This window comes from Nomascus leucogenys, chromosome X (assembly GCF_006542625.1).
Source record: "Nomascus leucogenys isolate Asia chromosome X, Asia_NLE_v1, whole genome shotgun sequence".
In the NCBI taxonomy this organism is placed as follows: domain Eukaryota; kingdom Metazoa; phylum Chordata; class Mammalia; order Primates; family Hylobatidae; genus Nomascus; species Nomascus leucogenys.
In genome coordinates, this window is record NC_044406.1 from 105955117 (window position 1) to 105971166 (window position 16050).

A 16050-nucleotide genomic window follows, 5' to 3' on the forward strand; every position below is an offset into this window, starting at 1 on the left:
CACTTATGCCAGAAATCCCTTCTGCGAGTCAGGGGCATAACAAGAAATGGCATTCAATTACTTATTGTTGCTTCACAAGGATTCTGTCAAATAGATTGTGTCTTCCTAAAGGGCAGGGCCTGTGAAGGGCACTTCTCTGTCCCTCAGGGGGCCCCAACACAGCATGGAGCTCACTGGCTGTATCTGTAGAGGGACTGATTTTCCTCCAAGCTGGGCTCATGTCTTTGCTTCCTTTATCTTGCCCTACAGTGCCTAGATGAGAGCTGGGTACACAGTGGGTAACAAGACCTCTCTTTGGCCCACTGCTGGGCAATCTTGTGAGAACATTCAGGGCTTTTGCTCATTCTCGCTAGGTTTAGTGGAGCTCCGCACTTGGCTCCCCCAAGGTCAAGATATTTTTCTGATTCTCATTTCTGCCAAGGTGGTGACTTTAAAATCTAAGTATTCAGGCCAGGCACAGTGGATCATGGCTGTAATCCCAGCACTTTGGGAGGCTGAGGCAGGCGGATCTTCTGAGCTCAGGATTTCGAGACCAGCCTGGGCAACATGGTAAAACTTCGTCTCTACTAAAAATACAAAAATTAGCCAGGTGTGGTGGCTCGTGCCTGTAATCCCAGCTACTCAGGAGGCTGAGGCAGGAGAATCGCTTGAACCCAGGAGGCAGGGGTTGCAGTGAGTGGAGACCATGCCACTGCACTCCAGCCTGGGCAACAGAGTGAGACCCCATCTCCAAAAACAAACAAACAAACAAAGTATTCAGGCAAAATCTGGTAAAGCTACTCCCCCCCGCACAGCCTGCACACATGGACACAGGCCCGCCAGCTCACTGAGTCTCCACACACGGCTCCTCTAGGTGGCCCCCAAGTCTTGCCAAGGCTTCTTAAACAACAGTCAGCCCTCTATGTCTCTCTTTCCTGGGCCTCCCTGGGAAACTTCCCTCTCCCTCTGTCCCAGTCCCCTCCCACGTCATCCCCGTCACCCCTACAGCCTCTTTCTGCTTTAACTAGGTCAGCTTAGCTCAGCTCTGCCTCTTGTTCTCATCTCCCCTGTCTGTCTGCTGCCTCTCTGGCTGAGGGGCTGCCTCCCTTCAGGCTAGAAGAGGCTTGTCATGTGGGCCCAGGGCAGGGAGTTTTCAGATACCGCTGCCAGAAGAGAACATGATGATCAAAGGAGGAGCTGGGCCCAGCCAATGCCTCCCACCTGCAGCAGCTCCCAGGCTGAGCCTTTTTGAAAGATCCCCCTAGTAGAGAAGGGGAAAATAGCCTTTTAAAAAAGAATCACAGGATCCTAGATTCTGAGAGCTGCAGCCAGAGCTGAGATCCAGGTGCAGGCTATCTCTGGAGCCCCAGAGAAAAATCTTTTTTTTTTTTTAAGATGGAGTTTCACTCTGTTGCCCGGGCAGGAGTGCAGTGGCGCGATCTCCACTCACTGCAACCTCCGCCTCCCAAGCCCCAGAGAAAACTCTAAAAACATAGTCCTTTCTTTATTCCTTTGATCCCTCTGAGCCACTGTTCTGAAGGGTAATAGCATCAAAGAATCTCTTGGTTGCAAAGATCCTTAGAAGGTTCCTGACGAATTTGTAGTGAGGGTGGGGGATGTATCCCCTAGGCTTATTTAATTAATTTTTGGATGTTTTGCTGATTTGAAATAGTTGATGATGGCACTGCTTCATTTTTTTTCTCAATTACATAACTTTTTTTTAACTTCATTTTTTGCTTTGCAGAAGGAATCAAAGGAGGAAAGAAAATAACGCTAAAAAGTACATTTTTTAGCTCCCCCGCAACACCCCGAAATCTGTAGTGATACCCTGTGCCTGTCTGACTGCAATTGCCTCTGGCTCTCGGAAGCTCTCAAAATGTACATGGATCAGACCAGCCAAACCAGCCAATCAGCCACCAGGATTTGGTGTAGACGAATCCTAAGTGGGTGGCTTATCTTCGTCTTATTCATCTCTGTATCCTCCACGTCTAGCCTGCTGTCTGGAACATAGTAAAGTTTCCCCTACTGCTCTGCATTCCCTCCACCCCCGGGCCCCAGTGACTCATCTTCCCACGGTGGCCACCTCTCTCCCACACTCTGTTGTGCTGCTCACTGGACTCCAGTGGGTGGTAAACAAAATCCTTTACTCTTATAGGCTACCTGCTCCCAAACTGCTTCCTTCCTTTAAGTGACACCTGACTATCCTTCAGAGATGCTGCTTTTCTCATATCCTTCTCAACTGGAAATTTCTTCATCTCCACACCCAAGTCCCATGGAAGGGCAGAGAGGGCAGGTTTCTTCTAGCTCTTGATTCCCTCGCTCACTGTGATCTCCTCATCTCCTCCATTTTCGACCAAAACCAGCTCCAACGGACTCCATCCCTCCCCATCACTACTGATAATCTTTGACATTTCAAGACAGCCGTTCTTAACACAGGGTTCATGGACCGCCTAGGTTCTGTGAATAGAATTCAGAGGATCTGTGAACTTAGATACGAAAAAAATACATCTTTTTCACTAATCTCTAACTGAAGTTTAGCAGTTTCTTCAGCTACAGACATAGGTAACAATCTATAGTAATGTTAGCAGTACCTGTGATTTCATAACCAATAGAAATCACTGATATCGTCATTTCCCATTCCAATCGTTGTAAATAGCTCAAAATAGCATTTATACTCATTATGACATTCAAATTCTGGTAATTATTAAGCCTGCATATAGATATTATTACTTCCGGAATTGATAGAGAAGCACATGGATTACTAAGTCACAATTTTTAAATATTTTAGTAACTGTATTTTTAGTATACTTGGTATATTTTAGGCATTTAAAAACATTATTTTGAGAATAAGCCCATAGGCCTCACTAGATTGCTAACGGGGCCAATGACACAAAATAACCCCTGGTCTAGACAATAATACTTATTCATTTCGGATAATGATACGTACTATGAAGATACTCCAACAGGATAATGGGATATACATGTGATTGAGGGTTCAACTACTTTAAATACAGTGATCAGGGAAGGCTTCTCTAAGGGTGTGACATTTGAGCGGCAAGGATGAGGATGACAGAGCCATGGAGAGATCTGGGCGAAGAGCATTCCAGGCAGTGGGAAGAATAAATGTGAGGATGGTCCTGAGGCAGAAACCAGTCTGACAGGTTTGAGCAATGGGAAGAAGGCCAGGGAGGTGGGACTTGGTGAACCCAGCTTGAGTAAATTATTCACAGTAGCCCAAAGGTGGAAACAACCCAAATGTCCATCAACTGATGACCGGATAAAGAAAATGTGGAGGCCGGGCGCAGTGGCTCACGCCTGTAATCCCAGCACTTTGGAAGACCAAAGTGGGCAGATCACGAGGTCAGGAGTTCGAGACCGGCCTGATCAACAGGGTGAAACCCCGTCTCTACTAAAAATACAATAATTAGCTGGGCGTGGTGGTGCGCACCTGTAATCCCAGCTACTCAGAAGGCTGAGGCAGGAGAATTGCATGAACCGAGGAGGCGGAGGTTGCGGTGAGCAGAGATTGAGGCACTGCACTCCAGCCTGGGCGACAGAGTGAGACTCCGTCTCAAAAAATAAATAAATAAAATAAAGTAAAGAAAATGTGAAAATGTGGAGGCCGGGTGCGGTGGCTCACACCCATAATCTCAGCACTTTGGGAGGCCGAGGCAGGTGGATTACCTGAGGTCAGGAGTTCGAGACCAGCCCTGCCAACACGGTGAAACCCTGTCTCTACTAAAAATACAAAAATTAGCCAGGCATGGTGGTAGGCGCCTGTAGTCCCAGCTACTCGGGAGGCTGAGGCAGGAGAATTGCTTGAACCTGGGAGGCAGAGGTTGCAGTGAGCCGAGATCGCACCACTGCACTCCAGCCTGGGCAACAGAGTGAGATTCCGTCTCAAAAAAAAAAAAAAAAATGACTGTGCCTTATTTCTTAGTATCTCTGACACTTCACACTGTACTTGTCACATAGTAGACATCTACGTTTATAAAGTGGACTAGGTTTCCACAGCAACTTGGTTCTCAGTCTTGTCAATTCTCTCAAATCTGCCCCTCCTCTCTATCCTCAAAGCTTCTCTTCCTGTTCAAGCCCTCATCATCTCTCCCATCCTCAAGAGTTGCCCCTGACCTCCTTGTCCCCCTCTAGACATGGCCTTGTGTATTTCCCCCAGCTCAGACAAGCTTTCTTTTTTATTTATTTTTTAGAGACGAGGCCTCGCTCTGTTGCCCATAGCTCACTGTGACCTCAAACTCATGAGCTCAAGTGATTCTCCTGCCTCAGCCTTCTGAGTATCTGGGACTACAGGCACACACCACCACACCTGGCTAATTTTTTATTTTTTTGTAGAGACGGGGTCTCTTTATGTTATCCAGGCTGGTCCTGAACGTTTGGGCTCAAGTGATCCTTCTACCTTGGCCCCACAAAGTGTTGGGATTAGAGGTAAGAGCCACCGAGCTTGACCTAAATTTATTTATGCAAGAACACCTATTCTCAGCCGGGTGCGGTGGCTCACGCCTGTAATCCCAGCACTTTGGGAGGCCGAGGCAGGCGGATCATGAGGTCAGGAGATCGAGACCATCCTGGCTAACACGGTGAAACCCCGTCTGCACTAAAAATACAAAAAAAATTAGCCGGGCGTGGTGGCGGGTGGCTGAGGCAGGAGAATGGCCAGGAGAATGGCGTGAACCTGGGAGGCGGAGCTTCCAGTGAGCCGAGATCGTGCCACTGCACTCCAGTCTGGGCAACAGTGCAAGAGTCCGTCTCAAAAAAAAAGAATACCGATTCTTCCTTCCTCACAGATAACCTCCATTTTCAGTTTGCTGATTATCTTTCCAGACCTTTTTCTATGCATGTAGACACATAAATAGAGAGAAATATTGGAGGAAGGGGGGCAGATTTACACACACCGCATCGTGATCATTCTGCAACTTCTTTTTTTCACTTAACAACATATCCTGAGATCTAGCCATGTGAGTATGTATCGATCTACCTCATTCTATTAAACTGCCAAACACAATTCCATGGTATGGTAATTCCACAGTTTATTTAATTGCTCTGTTGGTAGAAATTTAGACTGTTTAAATTGTTTTTCATTCAATAACCAAAGCTACAGTGAACATGCTTTCTCTGTGCTTCTCAGGAGCATGTGCAACTGTTTCTCTAGGCTGTATACTTAAAGGTGGAACTGCTGGGTCATAAATTATTCACATTTAAAATTTTAATAGATACTACCAAATTTGCCCTCCAAAAAGTCTGTATCAATTTACAGTCCCATCAACGTGAATGAAATTACCTCGTGTTAGTGGATATTATGCCATCTTTTTGTTTTTGCAGATCTGATGGATAAAAAAATATTTGTTTCATTTTGCATTTCTCTAACTACTGGGGAAGTTGAATGACCATCATTTCATATGTTGATTATACATAAGTATTTCCCCTTCTGTAAATTATCTGTTTATTTCTCATTGAATTGTAGAAGCTCTTTTTCCATTTTAGAAGAATCCTTTGTCTGTTATTTAGGTTGCAAATATCTTCTCCCCATCTGTAGCTTGTTTGTACTTTTGTTTATGGTATCTTTCAATATAAAAGGGTTTTTTATTTTAATGAATTTAAATCCATCAGTCTTTTCTTCTATGACTTTTGAATGTTGTGTCATGATTGGAAAAGCCTTCTCTACCCCCAGAGTTATAAAAATATTCTCTGATGTTTTCTCCTTATATTTTTAGAAATCTGTTTTTAGTCCAATGGGAATCTATTTTTGTGAATGGTGTTTGTGTGAGAGGGTCTCGTTTTATTTTTTTCCTAAATAGATGGCCTATTTTCCCAGCATCATCTCCTGAATAGTCCATTCTTCCCCTGCTGACTTACATATGCTAAATTTCCATATGAGCAGGAATCTGGTCTTAGACTGACTTTTCTGTTCTATTGCTCTTTTTGCTATTCTGATGCCTTTACATCCTTACTTTCCATTCACTCAGCAATCATGGTAATCTGGCTTCTACCCACAGTTCCCCTCGAATTATTATTCTGAAATGTATTACTGACCTTCATATCCCCAAACCCAGTGAATATTTTGCAGTTCTCATCTTCCTGGATACCATGTATCATTCCCTCCCATATACTACATGATTTAGCTGTCCCTTGATTCTTCTATCAATAAAAATCATGATTATAATATCTTCAGTTTATGAGGCAGTTACTCTGTGCCAGGTGTTTAAGCATTTCATATTCCACACATGTCAAATGTGCTTCACCACAACTCTGTAAGGTAGGTATAATTATTATTATCATCATTATCATCCCCATTTTACAGATGAGAAAACTGAGGCATAGAGAATTTAAGTACCTTGTTCAAGATCCCTGGGCTAAAAAGACAGCAAGATGAAATTTGAACCCAGGTCTGAGACCAAACCCTAGGTTCCTAAGCACTCCCCTCTCCAGCCTGTCCTTCTCAGTCTCTCCCTTAAATCCCCTTTTCTCCTGCATCCTTTTTTATTTTTATTTTTTGAGATGGAATCTCACTCTGTTGTCTAGGCTGGAGTGCCATGGCACAATCTCAGCTCACTGCAACCACCACCTTCCGGGTTCAAGCAATTCTTGTGCCTCAGCCTCCCGAGTAGCTGGGATTACAGGCACACACCACCATGCCCAGCTAATTTTTTGTATTTTTAGTAGAGACGGGGGTTTCACCATGTTGGCCAGGCTGGTCTTGAACTCCTGGCCTCAAGTGATCCGCCCACCTTGGCCTTCCAAAGTGCTGGAATTACAGGCTTCAGCCACCGTGCCCTACCTCCAGCATCGTTTAAATGGTAGCTTTCCGCAGTATCCGGCCTTAGTCATTCCTCTTTCCAGTTTATGCATGTGCCCCTGTAAAGTGGGATATTCTAATGCCCTGTTTCAATGATGTTTCACTGACATATCTATGCTAACATGGCCCTAACAGCATGAAGAAAGCACTGCTTTTTATTACAGATCCCTGGAGCTTACTCCACCCCTGCTCCTCAGTGCAATTTCAAGGAGGCTTTTCATTTCTACTTATTTGATTTATTATAAATATGTATCACATTTATAATCAGGAAGAAACAATAGGGATATCTTAAAACTATAACGGAAGTAGATTTGCCTCCAAGGGGCAGTATCTGTTCAGTCCTCCCAAGCCATTATTATCAAGGCATTGTCCAATGTTAGATATGTTGAATGTATATAACTGAAAGAACTGTAAGAAATGTAATTGAAGTTTCTGAGCAATCTGCAGCTGAGATTAAGCACTCATATTGTGGCCCAAATATCCTTTCTCCAAAGTTTAATTTATTCTCAACCAAACAAGATTAGCACAATAAGCATGCCTATAAAAGCAGAGGTGGCCAGGCACAGTGGCTCATGCCTGTAATCCCAGCAATTTAGGAAGCCAAGGTGGCGGGGGATCACTTGAGGTCAGGAGTTCGAGACCAGCCTGGCCAACATGGTGAAACCCCATCTCTACTAAAAATACAGAAAAATTAGCAGGGTGTGGTGGTGCGCGACTAATTCCAGCCACTCTCGGGAGGCTGAGGCAGGAGAATCACTTGAACCCAGGAGGCGGAGATTGTAGTGAACTGAGATTGTGCCACTGCACTTCCGCCTGGGTGACAGAGATGTCTTTTTTCTAGAATTTCAAATGCAAAACAGAACTCAGTTCCATTATTAAGAAGCTACATATATTTGGCCGGGTGTGGTAGCTCACACCTGTAATCCTAGCACTTTGGGAGGTCAAGGCGGGTGGATCATGAGGTCAGGAGATCCAGATCATCCTGGCTAACACGGTGAAACCCCGTCCCTACTAAAAATACAAAAAAAAAAAAAAATTAGCTGGGCATGGTGGCACGAGCCTGTAGTCCCAGCTACTCGGGAGGCTGAGGCAGGAGAATGGCATGAACCCAGGAGACGGAGCTTGCAGTGAGCTGAGATCACACCACTGCACTCCAGCCTGGGCGACAGAGCGAGACTCCGTCTCGAAGAAAATAAAAATAAAAATAAAAAGAAGCTACATATATTTATTCATTATAAGGAAGTGAGTGTGGCTGTTGTAGCTTTAAGGGGGAAATAAAAGAATTTGACATAAAATTCATCTAAGAAGCAAGAGAATCCTGAAAGGATGAGAAGACCCTCTGCTTAAAATGATGAATGGCCCTTTCTGAGATGAGCACATGTGATAACCATGTGACTTCTGGTTAAATGCAGACAGTACCTGACCCCACCCCTCATCACATCCCCATCTCTGAGCCTCACCTAGACTTCACTCACACACATTCTCAACCCCCTACATCTTTCTGTTTTGAGTCAGAATCTTGCTCTGCCGCCCAGGCTGGAGTACAGTGGTATAATCTCAGCTCACTGCAACCCTGCCTCCCAGGTTCAAGTGATTCTCCCACCTCAGCCACCCGAGTAGCTGGAATTACAGGCACCCACCATCACACCCGGCTAATTTTTGTATTTTTAGTAGAGACGGGGTTTCATGATGTTGGCCAGGCTGGTCTCGAACTCCTGACTTCAAGTGATCTGCCCGCCTCAGCCTCCCAAGTGCTCGGATTACAGGCGTGAGCCACCTTGCCTGGCCCCCCAACATCTTTCTTGTCCCCCCTCCTACCTGTCTGCTTATTCCTGTTCAGTCCCTTTTTAGGATGTCTTTTCCTCCATCTTTTGACTTAGCATCCTGAGGTTTTTGTCTTTAGCCCAGTGTTCTTCTTCCTCTACTCTGATCCCTGGGTGATTTTACATGTGTCTATGGTTGGAACATATCACCTCTACCTTGATAACCCAATCTATATTTCTAGCCTCTTCTGATCTCCAACTCTGTGTGTTCAACTGCCTACTGCTGAAGGTCATCACGTATCTCAGTATTCCTCAGACAGATCAAACTCGACATGTCCAAAACAGAGCTGATTATTTTGAACCCTGGTTCTCTTATGGAACGCCATCATCATGTGTCCACTCTCCAAAGCTGGAAATTTGGGCCTCATTCTAGATTTTTCTTTTGCCTTCACAACCCCACACCAAGTGTCTACCAAGTCCTGTTGATATTTACCTACTCAGTATTTAGCAAATCTGTCTCCTCTTCCCTATCTCAGCACCTATTTTACCTCTTGCCTCGATCATAAATCCTTCTGTGATCTGGCACTTGCTTACCTCTTCAGCCTCATCTCCCCGTTTTTTCCCCAAGCTTACTCCAAGTGCTAGCCCAGGGGCAGAACCAGGTTTTTCCAGCCCTTATGCTTATGCAATTTGAAAGACTCTCTGAGGAAAATAATACAACGTTGTGATTGAACATTAGTTACAGAACTTTGGAAGGGGCCTGTGCAATTTTCATTAGCTTCACAGTGACTCTGCCTCTGTCTAGCCAAAGAGAGCAAGCTGCACTTCCCTAGAACATACCAGAATCCTGCACATCACTTTGCCTTTATACAGGCAGTTACTTCTGCCTTAGATGCCCCTCTCTCCCTTCCCTTGTCTGTCTGGCAAAACAGTTCGTCCTTCAAGAGTCAGCTCAGGAGGCACATCCTTTGTGAAGGCTTCCCTGACCTCCCTACGTGGAATTGACGGTTCTCGCCTTTGTGTTCTCATTGTAACTTGCCCTTTATCTCTTTGTACCCTGTCCTTTACAGGACATCTTATACTCTGTGGAAATGATTTGCTTAAAACCAGTTTTGCCTATGAGTGCCTCAAGGGCAGAGACTAAGCCATTCCTTTTTAGATGATCAGAGCTCGACAGTCCTGGCACAAGGTAGGAGCTCAATAAATGTTTGCTGCATGGAATTGAGACCTGACCCATGTATACTAGAAGGACACCCTTCTTTTGGCAAAGTGAGTGGAGTGGAACAGTTGCTGTAGACAGGGACACCAGACAGAGCCGATGCTTGGGAGGTACCTGCTGCTGCCCACACCTTTCTGGGAGGACAGGCTTGGGCCCGGTATCTGTGCTGTCTTCAAGATCTCCGTGGTGAGCTCCTCTCTGCGGCCCTCTACCAACCTCCCCACCCTACCCCACCCCACCGCCTTCCTTACCTGTCCTCTTTGTTGATCTGGTCCCCAAAGCCAACTGTGCTAACGATCGTGAGCTTTAGCCTCACATTGCTCTCTTGGAGGTCATAGGTATTAGACTGGAGCTGGACACCCGGCTGTGTGTGGGTGGCTGGCTCCCCTTCGAACTTGGTGTTGAACAGGGTGTCCATGAGGGTGGACTTGCCCAAACCTGTCTCTCCTGAAAAGCAAAAGGACAAATTATGGTCTGTTCACATAGTGACTATTCAGCCCTTACACATCATGTTTCATATATGCATTTGTTGACATGGGAAAATGAACATGATAAAACATAAAGTAAAAAGCAGATAGAAGCAGATGAACTATATGATTTCAGTTAAATGAAAGAGACTGAAAGGAACTATACAGACGGATCAGTAGTAGTCATCTCAGATAGTAGAACTGAGGTAATTTTCATTTTATTCTTCCAATTTTTTTCTGTCATTTGGAAATTTTACCTTGAGTATACATTGTTTTTTGTTTGTTTGTTTGTTTGAGACGGAGTCTTGCTCTGTCACCCAGGCTAGAGTGCACTGGCGCAATCTCGGCTCACTGCAACCTCCACCTCCCGGGTTCAAACGATTCTCCTGCCTCAGCCTCCCGAGTAGGTGGGATTACAGGCGCCCGCCATCGTGCCCAGCTAATTTTTGTATTTTTAGTAGAGACAGGGTTTCACCATCTTGGCCAGGCTGGTCTCAAACTCCTGACCTCGTGATCCACCCGCCTTGGCCTCCCAAAGTGCTGGGATTACAGGCATTAGCCACCACACCTGGCCAAGTACATGTTGCTTTTATAGTCAGAAAAAGAAATTATGTTATAGGCAGCGATGGAGAGATATAGTTATGCCTAGAAAAAAAAGACTGGAAGGAAATACAATATACTCTTACCAATGGCTATCTCTGAGTGGTGATCTTATCTGTCGTTTTCATCCCTTTCTTTATGCTTTTCTATATTTCCCAAGTTTTCTAAGTGGAATATGTATAGTTTTTGTCATAAAAATTAAAGGACTATTTTAAATTAAAAAAAAAAATGACAGCGGTGGCCAGGCATGGTGGCTCACGCCTGTAATCCTAGCACTTTGGGAGGCTGAAGCAGGCAGATCACTTGAGGTCAGGCGTTCAAGACCAGCCTGGCCAACACTGTGAAACCCTGTCTCTACCAAAAAAATATATATACATACACAATTTAGCCAGGCATGGTGGCAGGCACCTGTAATCCCAGCTACTGAAAGGCTGAGGCAGGAGAATTACTTGAACCAGGGGAGGCGGAAGTTGCAGTGAGCTGAGATTGTGCCACTGCACTCCAGCCTGGGCAAGACAGTGAGACTCCATCTCAAAAAAAAAAAAAAAAAAAAAGACAGCGGTCCCTTGTCAAACAAATATCCTTTCATCCCAGTCCCCACCTCTCCTCCCTGCCAGGCCTAAACAGCCCTCTGGGGATGGCCCAGATGTGCCTCCCTGTGGTGAAAACCGTGCAGGCTCCTGGCTTATCCTCCCAGCCTGGTTGAACAGTTGAACTTTCAGTAAGACCGTTTTTAACTAAGAGGGGCGGGGTGGGGAGACCCAGCAGGCCACAAAAATTCTTTTTTTTTTTTTTTTTGCTACAGCGTCTCACTCTGTCGCTCAGGCTGGAGTGCAGTGGCGCAATCTCAGCTCACTGTAGCCTCTGCCTCCCGGGTTCAAGTGATTCTCCTGCCTCAGTCTCCCAAGTAGCTGGGATTACAGGTGGCTGTCACCATGCCCGGCTAATTTTTGTATTTTTAGTAGAGATGGGGTTTCACCATGTTGGCTAGGCTAGTCTCAAACTCCTGACCTCTGGTGATCCACCCACCTCGGCCTCCCAAAGTGCTGGGATTACAGGCATGAGCCACCGCACCCGGCCCTTATCCTTAAATTTTAAACAAACTAGCCATTTATTTGTTTAACTACTAGGCTGCGAGATACTAATAAGTCAAACCATTGGAATTTTAAAAGTCTTGAACTTCATACTAGGGAAACGAGTAGGGGAAGGGCTGTGGCAGACTGGTGAAGGTTTTGGGAGCTTATTCCTGGGAGATCAAGGGATACCCAGCCACTGTCAGGAGCCAACGAGACTTCAGGGAATGGGACATCACAAGAAGTCAGGAGTTGGTGACAAGGGGGCTAAACAGGAATCTGATATGAGGCCACAAACTGGGCTGGGCACTAAAACTGCTTATAATCTCTACAGATCCAGGCTGTATTTGACCCCTCAGCCCACCCCAAATGACTCAGGAATACCAGGAATTAAAGAGTCAGTAGAGAGGGCCAGGCGCGGTGGCTCACGCCTGTAATCCCAGCACTTTGGGAGGTCGAGGTGGGCGGATCACCAGGTCAGGACATCAAGACTATCCTGGCTAACACGGCGAAACCCCGTCTCTACTAAAAAAATACAAAAAATTAGCCGGGCATAGTGGTGGGTGCCTGTAGTCCCAGCTACTTGGGAGGCTGAGGAAGGAGAATGGCGTGAACCCAGGAGATGGAGCTTGCAGTGAGCCGAGATCGTGCCACTGCACTCCAGCCTGGGCGACAGAGCGAGACTCAATCTCAAAAAAAAAAAAAAAAAAGACTCAGTAGAGAGGCAGGCACTTCAAAGAGAGGATATCATTAATTACTCTGGCCTGCCCTTTGAAGACAAAGACTACCCTCCCATTTATTCTGCTATCATCATCCCTGTTTTTCCCTCTCCTCTCCCCAACCCAGTGGGGATGTGAGCCTCGATTTCTCTTCACAGTCGGGACTGGATTTGCATTGGGCAAATTGTGGCCTGCCAAACCCCGCCTTGGGACCAAAAGCACACATCTGCAGGGTGGTTCAGGGCTAGGGTTAGAGCTACATAATGCAGAACTGAAAATGCTCCATCTCCCCTCCCCCCTCTGGGTGTGTCTAGCCTGCTTCTTTTGTCCTGAATAATGAGCTACGAATGCAGGAGGTGCCTTTTAAAATATCTGTGTATGATGAGAGTTTTCTGTGTGTGGACAGAGAGAAGGGAGAGAGAGAGAAGAGATAAGAGAGAGGAGGGAGACAGGGAGAGGGAGGGAGAACAAGGAGAACATTCAATTCAGTCTGGCTACCCGGCCCCCCAGCCCAATTTCATAGCCAGGTCTGACTAACTTGGTAAATTGCCAGAGTGTGGGGAAATGGTTCCTCACACAGATCATGTTTCAAGCCAGGGTCTGCTATATCCATTAGCAGCAAAGACTCTTGAAGAAGAGGCCCCCTTTTTCCTCCCCGAAAGGAACAGGAAGTATTTGGGTCCCAAGAAGAATTTTATGAGGTGGGGCCTTTGCCATGGGAGGTGGCAGACTTGGCCCAGCAGTGGAATGTATCACACCCCACCTCACCCAAAGTTGGGGTGCACCTTAACTGCAAACGGGGCCAGCACCTTGGAGGTGGGGACACAGTGTGGCTCCCACATCCTAGCTCACCTCCCCTCTCGAGGGCACTGAGGTTTGAGCTACAGTTTAGCTCATCTTCCTATGTGCCTGATGAATTTTCCATGTACATCCTTAGCCCCAACTCCCTCCCATGGAACAGAAGGGAGCTCATGGAACAGAACCATCCTTACCCCTAACTCCCAAAACCCTTCTGTTCCATGAGCTCCCTACCGAATGCCCTGTAGCTCCTAGGGAGCGGGGGTCCTGTTTCCCCAGCACCCAGAGTGGGCACCCTGGCTCCCCGATCCTAAGAATTCTCAGCAGGAGATGGGGCACCTTCCAGTACCCCCGAGAGTGCCTAACCCAAGGTTCACACAGAAGGCCTCAGGGGCAGCACCGCAGCGTGAGGGACCCACCCTGTTTGCACAGCTGGAGGAATGGGGGCCGGGCAGGGCAGGACAGGGAGCTGGGAGGAACAGCAGGAGAAATGACCACCCAAATGCCTGCTGGCACAAAAGGGCTGTGGAAATTAGATGCCAAATAACGAACGTCTGGAAGAAAAGAACACCCGGGTGTCTAGGGAATTGAGATAAATGCAATAGTAGAGAGGGCAGAAAATCAAGCGAGCTCGTCCTATGGCTATCGAGAGCTCCTGTTCCAGTTTTCCATCAGTGTGGAGCTTGGGGGTCGGGGAGGCTTTCTCTCAATGACTGGCACAGACCCAGCCTGAGCCTAGGATGCTGCCCCTCCCACGGCTGCCCTGGGCCCAGTACTGAGTGTGAGTGTGTTGTGAGGGGGAGGCACACGTGACCTAACTGGGATCAGGTCAGCAGATTCCACGCCCCTGCAGGAAGGTGGGGACTTGGCAATTCGATTCCAGCAGGAAACCTGAGGAGTCCCGAGGGGTCAATTTCTCACTCCTCCTCCCCTAGCCCTCCCCAGCTCCTCCAAGTGGATAGTAAGGTTTTTAACGCATGCTCCACCAGCCAAGAGGATTTCATCTCACTTTGCTTAATGTAGATAGTATTCTGGAAACAACAGTTTTTAAAAAATTTAAAACATATATGAGTACTATGAAATATGTTTTTTTCAAACTATGCTCTTGCCGGGCACGGTGGCTCAGGCCTGTAATCCCAGCACTTTGGGAGGTGGAGGCGGGTAGATCACCTGAGGTCAGGAGTTGGAGACCAGCCTGGCTAACATGGTGAAACCCTGTCTCTACTAAAAATACAAAAATTAGCCGGGCATGGTGGCAGGCTCCTGTAATCCCAGCTACTCAGGAGGCTGAGGGTGGAGAATCGTTTGAACCTGGGAGGCGGAGTTTGCAGTGAGCAGAGATCTCACCACCACGCTCCAGCCTGGGTGACAGAGCGAGACCCTGTCTAAGAAAGAAAGGAAAGACAGAGAGAGAGAGAGAGAGACAGAGAAAGAAAAAGAAAAGACTTCTAGCCAGGTTATCACTAAGTTACTTTGTGACATGAACTGAGCTCTTTTCCCCTCTCTGGGTCCCAGTCTCTTTTTCTATAAAATGAGACAGTTGGTAATAACAGCTATTGTTTACAGACACTGCTCTAAGTTTTTTACATATATTTTCTTATTTATTCCTCACAGCAAGCCCATGAGGTAGATGTTACTATTTGTCCTCAATTTATAGATGGGTTAACCAAGCAACCTACTAGCTGTGTAAATTTGCACCAGTTCCTCAGCATCTCTGCACCTTACTTTCCTCATCTATAAAATGTGGAGGGGCCAAGCGCGGTGGCTCGTGCCTGTAATTCCAGCACTTTGGGAGGTTGAAGTAGGAGGATCAGTTGAGGCCAGAAGTTCGAGACCAGCTTGACCAACATAGACCCCGTGTCTGTTTTATTTTTTATTTCCATAGGTTTTGGGGGACAGGTGGTGTTTGGTAACATAAGTTCTTTAGTGGTGATTTGTGAGATTTTGGTGCACCCATCGCCTGAGCAGTATACACTGAACCCAATTTGTAGTCTTTTATTCCTCACCCCCTTCCCACCCTTTCCCCCTGAGTCCCCAAAGTCCATTGTGTTATTCTTATGCCCTTGCATCCTTATAGCTTAGCTCCCACTTATAAGTGAGAACATACAATGTTTGGTTTTCCATTCCTGAGTTACTTCACTTAGAATAATAGGTCTATTTTAAAAACTAGTAATAATAAAATAAAATGTGGAAGAAGTAACTAGTCCAAGGTCACAAACTAGAAGTGGCAGAGCCAGCATTTGAATCCAGGCCGGCCAACGCTGGAGTCCATGCTTTTAACCAATGTGCTCTAGCGAGACGCATAGGTGTGATATGTTTGTTCATTCAGTCATTCAACGAGTATTTAAAAGCCTCTAATAGGAGCCAGGCACAGTTACAGGAGCTGCAGATACAGCAATGAACAAGACAGCCACAATCCCTGTTCTTGTGGATCTAAAGTCTCTTCCAGTTCTGAATGTTGAACCCAGAGAAACATCTCTGAGTTCAACAGGGAGGTGCCCAAAAGGAAACACTCCAGGAACTCCGGTTGGCTAAGGAAGCCTATGGAAAGGGACAAGGTCATGCCTGGCTCTGTGACCTTGTCCTTTCTCCTTCCTGATCTTGCAGAGGCCTGGCAGGCA

The 16050-nt window shown here is 46.4% G+C and overlaps 1 protein-coding gene across 3 annotated transcripts in view; it reads right to left on the minus strand.

Annotated features, from left to right (window-relative positions):
• SEPTIN6 (septin 6) overlaps nt 1–16050 on the minus strand; it is a 79602-nt gene that overhangs the window by 38367 nt on the left and 25185 nt on the right. For all 3 annotated transcript variants that reach the window (XM_030806541.1, XM_030806539.1, XM_030806540.1), the window contains one exon: nt 10024–10219. In XM_030806541.1, coding sequence (XP_030662401.1) covers nt 10024–10219 — 196 coding nt within the window. The remainder of the gene's footprint in view (nt 1–10023; nt 10220–16050) is intronic.